This window comes from Anastrepha ludens, chromosome 5 (assembly GCF_028408465.1).
Source record: "Anastrepha ludens isolate Willacy chromosome 5, idAnaLude1.1, whole genome shotgun sequence".
NCBI classification, from domain to species: domain Eukaryota; kingdom Metazoa; phylum Arthropoda; class Insecta; order Diptera; family Tephritidae; genus Anastrepha; species Anastrepha ludens.
The window spans coordinates 19,326,175-19,338,503 of NC_071501.1; the positions used below are offsets into that span (position 1 = coordinate 19,326,175).

At 35.0% G+C, this 12,329-nt stretch overlaps 1 protein-coding gene across 2 annotated transcripts in view; it reads right to left on the minus strand.

Annotated features, from left to right (window-relative positions):
* Window positions 1–12,329, minus strand: part of LOC128863470 (prolyl endopeptidase FAP) — a 200,809-nt gene that overhangs the window by 96,333 nt on the left and 92,147 nt on the right. For both annotated transcript variants that reach the window (XR_008454605.1, XM_054102636.1), the window contains exon 2: window positions 5,212–6,082. Coding sequence is in view for 1 of the 2 variants with exons in the window: in XM_054102636.1 (XP_053958611.1) it covers window positions 5,212–5,241 (30 nt within the window). In the remaining variant the exon portion in view is untranslated. The remainder of the gene's footprint in view (window positions 1–5,211; window positions 6,083–12,329) is intronic.

Here is a 12,329-nt window from a genome sequence, read left to right on the forward strand (position 1 = left end):
ACATATAAATTGAAACGAAAAATTCATGGATGATCAGGAAAAAAAGGCGATTGTTTATTCATATGCGATGATTTGAAATTTAAAAACAATCTTCTTTTTTCCTGATTTTCAATTTATATTTTATATTTACTCAAAAACAAATAGAAAAACAAAAAATATTGCTTATGCCAAAGCGCTTGAATAAAGAATAAAGAAATAAATAATATGAAAATCATATATTTTCTGTTCTAAACCATATCTATTCTATTTTAGTGTGCCCAGCGAAGGGGGCCGGGTTTGCTAGTTACATATAAAAGCGGACCCATACCACTGCCTTGGGATACGCCGGCTTTAATATCGACTTCATCAGTTAGGCAGTTTTTATGTCTTATCATAAACACCCGATTTGTAAGATAAGATTATAATATTTTGTGTGAGCTTTGTGGCAGTGCGCGTTGGATTTTGTAGACAAGCCCTCGTGCCATATTCTGTCGAACGCTTGAGCTACAAAATTCGTAAGTTATTGTATATGGTGCAAAGGAGTCCTAATGAGTCGAAAATTCAAAGGTTGGTGAAAAATTTCAGAAAACTGGTTCTGTTGTTGCTATCCGCAACGACTGGCAGATCAAAAACCGAACGTTATGTTGAGAATATTGCTGCTGTAGCGCAAGTTTTTGCTGAACAATTTTCAATATCGATATATCAACGTTCTCAATTCTCTCTATGGCATTCATAAATCGACTGTTTGGCGGATTTTACCTGAAGACTTCCGCTAATTTTCACTTTTAATTGTTAAAAGTCGTATTTTGAATAAGTTCACTGCTCAAAGTGCAATCAAGTTAAAGGAGGTTGGCCTGTGGAGGCAATCTTTCAAGGGACATGGTAGCCTTTTTGGACAGTTAACAACGTATTTCTCCTTCGGGCAAATCTCTCGATCCGCAAACTGAAGTTTGAGCGTTGTGCCAGAGGAATCTTTCCAAGTATGCAGAATTGAAACAAGGAGAAAATCTGCACCGAAGCTGCTACCTCTGTCTCACTGATGGCACCAATATGGAATCAGGAGTCGGAGCAGGGGTTTTCACTAAATCAGCCCCTCTCTCCTTAAAATTACCGAATTCAGACGGCTGCTAATGTTTGGGACCTGGCAGGCATACAAAATGTTTAGAAAACGTGAAAGTGAGAGAAGATATTAACATTTTCTCCGATAGTCAAGCCGCGATCAAAACTCTGATGACGCTCTGATGTGGCAGATCCAAACCAGTCAACCCCTGTAAGGAGGTGATAAAATCTCTTGGGTGTGCAGGTGACATTTCTCGGACCTGCATTCCAGGGCATAGGAACATAGAGGAAAATGAAATTGTTGATGAGCTTACTAGGCAGCGGTCAACTAAATTGGTCTCAGAGACCTCCTACTCGGTCATCGGCATCCCCCTGACTGTTGTTAAAGGGGAATTGCATAATTAATTTTTCAAAGTGCAGAAAAGATGGAACTCTATTTCTTCATGCGCTGTTTCGAAAACTCTTTGCCCCCCGTACAAAGGCGGAGGACTCAGAAGTTCTGGAGACTCCCAGCCATTCAATATTCAAACTCGTAGCAGAAAAGCTAAGTTTACCATACAAGCTCATTGCAGAAACTGTGGGGACCTTTCAGAGAAGGAGACTATTGAACACTTTATCTTTAAATATCCGTGTTTGGCAGCTAGACGATCAAGGTCACAGGGTGCTCCTACTTCAACAGCCTGTGACAGTCGCTAATCTAAATCCCATCAATCTTCTTTATTACATCAACAGCTCTGGTTAGATGCAGATATCTGCCTGTTGGAGATCTCATAATGGAATCAAAACGTCGTTTTAGTGCTACTTCGGGAGTTTGAGACTGGTACTTCAACTATTTCACTTACCTGCCTACCTAGGGAAACCCGAAATAACATAATCCAAATTTTTGCATATTTTATTTTAAAACAACATCCAGGCTAATCTTTTGAAAGAAATATAAGAACTAGTGTTTCCGCCACTAGAAATTTTCCGCAATTTTGCCAAGTATAAAATCAAGCGTCAAAAAGTACACGCTATACATTACCACCAAAATGTTTTTGTTTGATGCCTTGCAACAACTGTTGCTAAAAATTAATATTCTCACGAATGTTGATAATCGAAAACTAAACTATCACCGAATTATTTTATTGAATAATTCTACTTCTTACAGAGATTTTCTTTGCACAAAGTTCGTACCATTCCACTCGTATTTGGGGGCACTGCAAAATTCATGAATCTTCCCACTAAGCCACACATTTGTTAGCAAACAAAGTTTGTGAGAGTTGAACTGAGTTCCAGTGAATGCAATTTATTTCTTTTTTGTGACGCTGGTGTAGCAGCAGCAAATCGACAGCTATGTGTCTTCAAAATTTTTTTCGCGCATTGAAAAGTTTTCTTTGTTGATTTCGTTAAAGAGCTGTAAAATTGTTAGCCAAAAGTAGGCTATAAAATGTCAGGCGAGCGTAGAAAAAACTGAAGCAACATATCAGCAATCGATTTAAAAAAGTTTGTAGCATATTTGTGGGCGTAACAGCTGGAAAAGTGTGAAAGAAGTTGAGTGTTTATTTTGAATTGAATATTATAATGTTCTAAAGTCACTTAAGTGATCGTAAGTTGAAAATAGTTAGTGAATTTGGAAAGTTATCTATTGCTTTAAAACAATTTTATTGAATAACGTTTTTGCAAATCGTATTTGGGCATATTTGCTGGGGATGCGAAGGCAACGAGTGAGTGATGAAAATGATGAAATACTATTAAGAATATTTTGTGTACAAAAAGTGACTTATTTGGTTGCGAGTTCAGTTAAGGACTTTAAAAAAATTTAAACAACACACAAATTCAATGAACTCGCAAAAAAAAATTCTAAGGAAATTTTAGCTGGGTAAACACGAAAACTGGCGAAAATGTCTCTCCTATTCGATTATTCTTCATTAATACCTTTGCAAAATAGGCCGATTATGTCGATTGGTAATGTTAAGTATAATATTAAATATTATAAGACCCCAAATAAATTACTCCGAAACCATTTTGAAGTCCATTTTTTGAAAAAAAAGACCGCACATCATTTGTGATTTTGGCGACCCACAATTATTTTGCTTATAGACTATTTTTATTATTATTTTTCTAGCAGGCGCGTTCGATACACCCGATACTTTTAAATTAGTGTAGTTGCCCAGAAAATTGGAAATTTTGGTGGAAAACTGAGAAACATGAATTTGGAACTATGGCTACAGATTCGAAAGTTGAACAGAAAAAATATGATTATAGTGGCAGCAAACAAAAAAGTTACAAACGAGAATTTGTTTTAGGCAGGGTTGCCGTTTAGCAAAAATTTTAAAATATCTTATAGAGTGGTTAAGCAATATATTAAAGTGTTGGTATCAACGAAATATTTTTGAGAAAGCTTTAATGCAAGCATATTTCTGAGCAGAGTTGCCACCTATTTGAATTATTTAAATGAGTAAAATACATAAGCTCATTAATAAAATACAAAATACATTTTCACTAGTAAACGAAAGTTGTTGAATTGCATAACATTTTTGGGTAGAGTTGCCGCCTCTCATGAATATTCAAACGAATGAAATAAATAATATAATTAATAGAACGTTTACTAATGTTTCTAATAAACGAAAACTGCTTAAGAGACTTTAATATTATATATAAAAATGTATTTATAGGGTTGCCACCTATTATAGATAATTAAAGGAATTAAATATGTAAGATAATTAAAACATTATAATCTTTGTAGATAATACTTATTTATTTAATTCCATATTTAATTTTGTTGTCGCTTGATTATTAAATTCTTACAGACTAAGCACAAATGATTAATTAAAAATGCCAAAAGGATAAAGTTTAAAATTAGCAAAATTAGAAAAACGAAGTCTACTTTTAGGAAATTTAAAATAAATTAATATTAATATTAATAAATTTAATATCTCATATCCAACGAAAGATGAGTAGAAGTAATTTATTATTGGAAAAATTTGACTAGGGTTGCCACCTTTTTATTAAAAATGTCTAAATATTATATTGTGAGTATTAAAATTTATAAAAGAACATTAGTTTTAGAAGAAAATTCAAGTCAGAACAGTTTCTTGACCATGGCTGCCACCTATGTAAAAAGAAATTAGATACAGAATACATTTTAATATCTAATATCAAACGAAACTTGTGAGCACATTATTATTAAAACAAAATATTGAGTAAGGTGCCACCTTTTTTTATAAAAAACTCTAAGTACTATTGTATATTGTGGGCATTAAAATTTATAAAAAAATATTTTTCCAAGTAAACTGTTTGAGAAAATTTAAATGAACATTTTTTTTTTAATTTGGTTGCCACCGATGTAAAATTTAATTATATACAGACGACATATTAATGCCTTATATCAAATGTATAGAAGTACTTTTTTATTGAAAAGTTATTAAATAGGGTTGCCACTTTTTATAAAAAATGTTTTAAGTATTAAATTTGGAGAAAAAAAATTGATAAAAAAAGAAAAGTATTAGAAGTAAACTGCTTGAGAAAATTTAAACAAGAAAAGTTTTTGAGCATGGTTGCCACCTACGTGAAATTAAATTCATTGAAATATCAATAAATTTAATATCTTATATCCAGCGAAAGATGAGTTTAAGTAATTTATTTTTGAAAAACCATTTAGTAAGGTTGCCACTTTTTATTAAAAATGTCTGAATATTATATTGTGAGTGTTAGAATTTATAAAGGAAGATCAGTTTTAGCAGTAAAGTGTTTGAGAAAATTTAAATCAGAAAAAATTTTTGAGTATGGTTGCCATCTACGCAAAAATAAATTAGATATGTAAGACATTTTATTCACTAATATTAAACAAAAAATGCGTAGAACCACTTTTTTATTGATAATTCAAAAATTCATCAAAAATGGCACCGACCGGGGAAGCCGATGTGGCTACTTAAGTGACTTACTATTCTACACATAACTGAATTTGATATCTAATATCGTTATTGTTTTATTGAGATTTGTGTGCTTATCGTTCTCAGCTAGTCACCCTATTTTGAGGCAAAGGCAGGACATTTAATTTTTTTTTTTTTGCAAAAATGTATGGGCAGTAGACCGCGAGTATCATTCTAAATTATGTTTCAATACCTCTATAAGCCACTGTACACAATTCATTGAAATCTACAAATTTTCATAAAAACTAAAAAATAAATTTACCTCATCGTCGTAATTATCGCCTTCTGCCATGTCTGCAACGCTACTTTTTACTGCTCAAAAACGACTTTCGGGAATCTTAAATTAAAGTTTTCTATGTCAAAAGCCACTGCCTTCCTTAGAGCCCCTTAATCTTGATGTTCTATGCTTGGCTTGGACTGACTCTTTACAGTTGTCGATTTTGCTCCAGTCATTGCATAGGCATTACAACGCTTTGTAATTAATACTTGTATTAAATTTCTCAATTCCTTTTTCAGTTCTTTGTATTTGTAAGCAGGTGGTAGTGGACTTTCGCAGGACCTGTGGAGTGGCTTCGTATTCTTGACTTTGTTTTATGGGCTTCAGTGTGCCGCAATTATTGCCTCAAATTGGCTTTCTACGTATTTTTATGCAGTGAACTTAGCCACGTTTTTGCTGCAGTTGATTCGCTTTGTTGGTGTGTGTGTGTAAGTTTGCTGCCTCTGCTGTAATTCTTTAGTTCTCATTAATTCTGGGAATCTGCGCTTCAGTTGCTGACTGCAATTTTTCCCGTTTTGCCGCGCTTTAATTTAGTTAACTTCGATAGGATATTTTTCCTTGTCGTAATTTCATGTAATCGCAATGTTGTGGTAATTACACTTATAAATAAAACTCTTAGTAATGTTCGCTTTCAGCATCATAAATATACATTTTTTGTAATTGCTTTGTTTTTTGAGTTCTCTGAATTTTCCTTTCCCAATTTTGTTAGGTCAATATTTTTAAAGCTTTTGCAGTTTTTCCATGTAATTTATTTAAATGACGCATACATTTAGGCGCTTTACGTTTTAGTGCTTGAAATGTTGCATACTTTTAAGCGCTGTCATTATAAATTGTTTTACGGTTAATGTTGCGCACGCTGCAGAAGAAGAATTATAAGTTCTTGTTAGTTCTTTCGAGAATTTTTCCAAATGTGTGTATGTATGTGTGTGTTAATTTTATTTGTTTTTGTGAATTTTTCGCTTTGTTCATGCTGCTCTTGTAGTCCACGTTTGTGCGCATCCAATTATTGTATACACATATGTATGCATGTGACGTGTCTGCGTGTATGGGTAATATGAGCTGTGCGGTGGTAATTAGTGCGTGCGTGTAAATTTTCTTGTGTAGCGATTTACATAAATGATTGTTGAATTTATTGTTGCTTGCGGACATGCTGTTAAGTTGTGTTGTTTTTGTTTTTGTTTTACATACATGCTTACACTTTAGTATTTAGGAGTGCAGATGGGAGTGTGACTTGCATGCGACAATACAAATTATTAGAGGATTTTTTTTTTTTTTTAATATATGTACATATATAAAACGATTTAAATAAATGTATTTGCGCTCACACGCTCAGTAGGAAATCTAGTTACAAACATTTAGATGAAGAAAAATAGAGAGAAAAAACTTGGAATAGTCGACACTTTAATGACACTGTGCGGCAAATTGAAGGTCAAGGTGTGAGTGGCGAGAAATTACCTTACCGAACGATGGTGTTCGGTGAGCATATCCAAGCCCCCAAAGGGTGCGATCCATGAAAGTAAAATGGTGTTTGGGTGTTTAAATTTAATTTTTTTACTTGCGACCAGAGTCGTACCGAATAATAAGAAAGAACGCGTAATATTTTAGTCATCATCAAGAGAAATGTTCGAGCACCTGAAAAAAAATTTCGGTGGCAATTTTTTCGTAAAACATTTTAACCCATTCTTGTCTCTCAAAGTGGGTCTTTTTGACCCTTTATATGATAAGTACTCTTAAAACACTTAGAGGGTTAAGCTTTTCTACAAATATATTCCCTGTAAAATTCTATTATGGGTCTTCTCTTAAAAAAAATTCAATCGAATAATTCCTCAAAAATTTAAGAAAAGGAGTAGAGCAAGATCGGGTATTGTGGGCTATTCGGGTAATGTGGCCTACTTTTTTTTTTTTTAATAATAACGAACATGCACTAGAAAGATTGTTTATGAACTTCAAATGTTGATGTTTTACGCTGCTCGCCTTTTCAATTGGACTCTTTACTGACGAGCAGTTGATCAAACTATTTTGTGAAGTGCAGTCGATTTGTTTTTGAGTGGCGTGGAATATTAAAGGTATTTTTTAGCAAGTGCTTATTTTTAGAGTGTAAAAGTTGAGATAAAATTATTAAACAATACTGCATTTTTTAATGCGGTAAGAAACTATTTTTAAATTATTTAAACAACAGTTTGTAATACTTTTTTCTTGTAAATGGTACACTGGCTAATGTGGGCTAGTCAGCGTCGGGTATTGTGAACTAGTAGCCCACATTATTCCATTAGAATTTTCCTAATTCTCGTTAATTTTCCTGTTTTGTATTTCTCAACTATATATAATTAGATACGCCAAAAATGGAGAAATACGGAAATAGGACTCCGGTATGATGAAAAAAGCCATTGTAGCTGTTAGGAATGAGGAGATGGGCACACTTTTTGCATCAAAGACTTTTGATGTGCCGCGTTTTACATTGCAAGGAATGGCAAGGAGTGATGCATTCCATATCCTGCTTTTAAAAACCCCAAAAGCCAATTCTGGACGAAGCCACAGAAAAACACCTTGTAAAATATACTTTAGAAATCGAATCAAGACTTTGCGGCCTCACAGGGCACGATATTCGTTCCCTGGAGCTTCAATTGGCGGAAAGAAATAAAGTGCCAAACAATTTTCGGTCCTTAAGCAATGTGTAGGGAAAGGTTGGCAGCATGGATTCCTGTGCTGGCACAAAAAATGAGTTTAGTTTTCGCTCTCCAACGGCAACGTCTTTTAATAGAGCAATGGGTTTCACAAAAAAAAATTTAAAGATGTTTTTTATGATTTACTTGAGCAAGAGTATGAGGAATACAAGTTTCCACCATCCGTTATACAGAATGTGGATTTATATTTACCTAAGGTTGATTTTTTTTTTTTCAAATAGTCAACCAAGAAGCTCATTAATTAAAATTAAAAAAATATATTGGGAGGTTGAATTAGTTTTTTTTTTCGAAGATTTGGGGCTTTATTGTGAAAAAACGGTACAAAATATTTTATTCGAAGTATTGGACATCGCTAGCTACAACTTTCGCCCATCTTTCGGGCAATTTCCGGATGCCGTTTCTCCAAAATTCTGGCCGCTGCTTGGCTATCCATGACTCAATCCATATTTTGGTAGCCTCGTACGAGGAGAACCGCTGGTCCGCCAAATCGAGACTCATATGCCGGAACAAATGATAATCGGAGGGAGCTATGTCTGGACTATACGGCGGGTGGGGTAACACTTCCCAGCCAAGCGTTCCAAGGTATTTTTGGACAGGTTGAGCAACATGCGGCCGAGCGTTGTCATGTTGCAAAATAACCTTGTCGAGCCTTTTTACCGTTTCCGGCCGTTTTTCTTTCAATGCCCGGCTTAAACGCATCAATTGCAGTCGATAACGATCCCCCGTGATTGCTTCGCCCGGTTGGAGCAGCTCAAAATATACGACGCCGACCTGATCCCACCAAATGCAGAGCATGATTTTCTTGCCGTGAATATTCTGCTTAGCCGTCGACGTTGATGCGTGGCCGGGCAAACCCCATGATTTTTTGCGTTTTGGGTTATCGTAGTGGATCCATTTTTCGTCGCCAGTCACCACCCGATGCAAAAAACCCTTCCGATTTTGTCGCTCAATCAGCAATTCGCACATAAAAAGTCGCCGTTCGACGTCGCGCAGCTTCAACTCGTACGGGACCCAATGTCCTTACTTTTGGATCATTCCCATCGCTTTTAGACGCTTGCAAACGGTTGATTTATCAACGCCCAATGATTCAGCAAGCTCTTCTTGGGTTTGGCACGAGTCCTCGTTTACCAATTCCCCCAATTCCGCGTCCTCGAACTTTTTGGGCTGGCCAAGACGCTCCTTGTCTTCGGTGTGAAAATCACCACTTTTGAATCGTCGAAACCAGTACTCACATGTTGAAATCGACGGAGTATGGTCTGGGTAGGCCTCCTGCAGCAATTCACGGGCTTGGGCTGTATTTTTTTTCAAATTGAAGCAGAAAAGCAAAGCTTCCCGCAAATTGCGTTTCGACGGCACGAAAGTTGACATACTCGGAGCACGAAAACACTGCGTTGTTCATACTTCAGCGAAATGACAGATACTGATAAACAAAGCCTAGGGATGAGGCTTTGTCATGAATATATATTCAGTATTGCCAACGCGACAAAGTGATAAATAGCGCCATCTGTGTGTCACCTTTAAAACTAATTCAACCTCCCAATAATAAATTCATTGACTTATTATTAACTTTTACAATGGTTTTTGGTGATTTTATATAGTGGCCCACGTTACCCGAATACCCTGGGTCACATTACCCACCATTTTTCATTTCATCAACTTTTAAAATAGTTTCAGTTTTTCTATATATTATCAAACGAAAACGATTATATTAAAGTATATTTTGCAATAAAATGTAAATAGATTTCAATATCTGTAAGAAAGAAAAAAAGATCGCGTTTTCATTACGGTTATTTTGGCAGAAATTAATATCAAGGTAAAATGGTGCCCATATTACCTGACTTTACTCTATCTATCTCAGCCCAATTTCCTCACTCCTCAGAAATACTTAAAAAAAAAAACTGCCAAGGGTCTTGGTTTATTCATTTCCATTAACATTTTTCAAAATGGAAATTTTTTAATGTATCCGTAGAGGAGGCAATAAATTTTGCACTATTTTGTTTCTTTTAATTAAATTACCATTTTTGCTGTAATGTTTGAATATTTCAGCAAACGCATTTAAATTAATTCCAATTGAGTAAAGTAAAAAATTTTGATTTTCTCTGAAAAATTTTGCGTTTCAGCAGCATTTTCTATGCAAACAAAAAAGAAAGAGCACGAAAATGAAGAGTGCTCCTCACTCTTAACTACCACTCGTCAAGGTCAAAAATTACAGAAATTGTCAATATGCAAAGAAGGCATAAAGTAAATGAAGAATATTATCTGAAATTTGTCAAAAAAGGCCATGCTTGGCTTAAATTTAGAAAAGCAAAAATAATGTTTGATGTGTGTTTTTTTTTTGAAAAATCTGCCGATAAATTGAAACCTTTTTTGAGCTCAATATACCCACATAACCCTTATGAACCTTCAAGTTTATTCAACGTGGTGTTTTTTTTCATATGAGAGAATTTGCAAAAGATTTAAGTGGGGAGCCTGCTTTAGAGGCTTCAGAAAATCGATTTTTTTTTTGCATAAATGTCTTCCCAAACTAACCAAGAATGTGTCCTCCAAATTTCAGAAGCAAATTTAGAATATTTTCGGAGTAACAGAAGAAATTGTGAGCAAGCGTCGAGCAGGTGTACGTGCGGCCGGATCGCCCGAAGTGCGATTTCTCGGTGTTTTTATTTTTGCGATTTTCCCTAATTGGCGGGAAAGATAGGGAAAACGTTAAACGTCTTATCGAAATGAGATAACATTGGTTGTATTCGGAATTAAATTATCTTCTAGTTGAACCTAAAAACCTTAAGAAAGTTGTGACTAACCCACTTTTTAAACAATCTAAAGTGAATTTGTTTTTCCAAAAAAATTAATTTTTGTTTTAATTAGTGAAAAATTGTTGAATTTCTCACTTTTTGTTTAATTTGCTTGGTTTAACTAGAAGCTATACTATACCAAAATAAAAACTTCTTGGGTTTTTGGTTTCAGATGAAAATGGCGGCCTGCATCTTTCCCGCTGCACGACACATGCACACTCGAGGCGCCTCGGCAAAATGCTTGTACCAGGCATAATATGACATATATTTTAATGAAGAAATTTGAAAAGACTGTTAAAATATATAAAAATAAAACCTGAAAGTTTCGTTTCAATCGAATATTTCTTTCCTTCCCAAAAAAATACACGAAAAAATCGATCTTTTGAAGCCACTAAAGCAGGCCCCCCCCCTTTAATTGGGCTTAAAAATGCTCACTCTTTGTATATATTTATGACAAACAGTGTTCAAATTTATGGAAATCAATTTTTTTTTTTGCAGAAATTATACATCCTTTACCGGACCCAAAAAGAAGAAAAAAAAAATATTAAAAATTTTAAATTAAAAATTGTTTTCTCGCGAACGTATCAGTTGCACTCAGTATTAGGTCCGAGTTACCGAAAAATGTTCCCTTCTTAGCACTTCTCTTCGTGTAAATCTCACCAGCTGCTTGTATGAAAAAAGGGAAGTAATGCAAACCAGTAACAGTGCTAAACTCACTAGAACTAAACTACATAGTTCGGTACTAGTGAAAATCCCCACAGGGCTACTTTCGGTATCTCACACACTTACATTTATGTTTTTAATGCCGTGCCATGTGGGGCTTTCCAAACAAGCAATTTGTTCTAGTAAGTATTTTGTGTGAAATTTTCAGTTTCGCACTGAATTCCTTGTTGTTGTTATTTTTTCGCTTAATTACTGCGCTAATTATAAGCGACTTAACTGCGTGCACGTGCACGTATATGTCTGTGTTGTTATACTTATCTGTACTCGTGTGTGTGTACAGAAAAGAAGCTTGGTTTTTGTTTGTTGGCATTTATTTTTTTCGCACTGTTTGCTTTTATTCACATTTTTACACAACACTCTGGCCAGATGTGGCCGTAAGGATGAGTTTGTGACTGTAAAAGAGATTTTGGGGAGGTAAGAATAAATGGCAAATTTTGGCGAATACTGATGTTAGTATATTTAATAAATGTGGCTGTGTGTATTAAACATATCCCTCTCCTATCTCTAACACCTCCATGCGAATCTTCTATCTTCAAAACAGTGCTGGAAATCTTCCTCCTTCAGCGCGAGTGCTGATGTCTTCTTCATAGTCGCAATGCACTAATTTCTTATTTTTGAAGACAAAGTTTTCCCTTGGACATTAGATGAAACTTGCACGGTGTAAGATCTGCCGAATGAGCTGAATGATCCAACTTTGGCATGTTGCACATGGCTAGAAACTTCTTGACAGGCAACTCTTTGGCGCATTACGATTCATATGGGTTGCGAACCATCTGTGACTTGTTTTTCCACAGAAAACTGCTGCTGACCCAATTTCCACAGGGCTATAGAAAACCATGCCGTAAATATCCAGCTTTGAGGTTCATGTGATATGAGATGCATAAAAGGTATGCAAAGGGAGATCCAA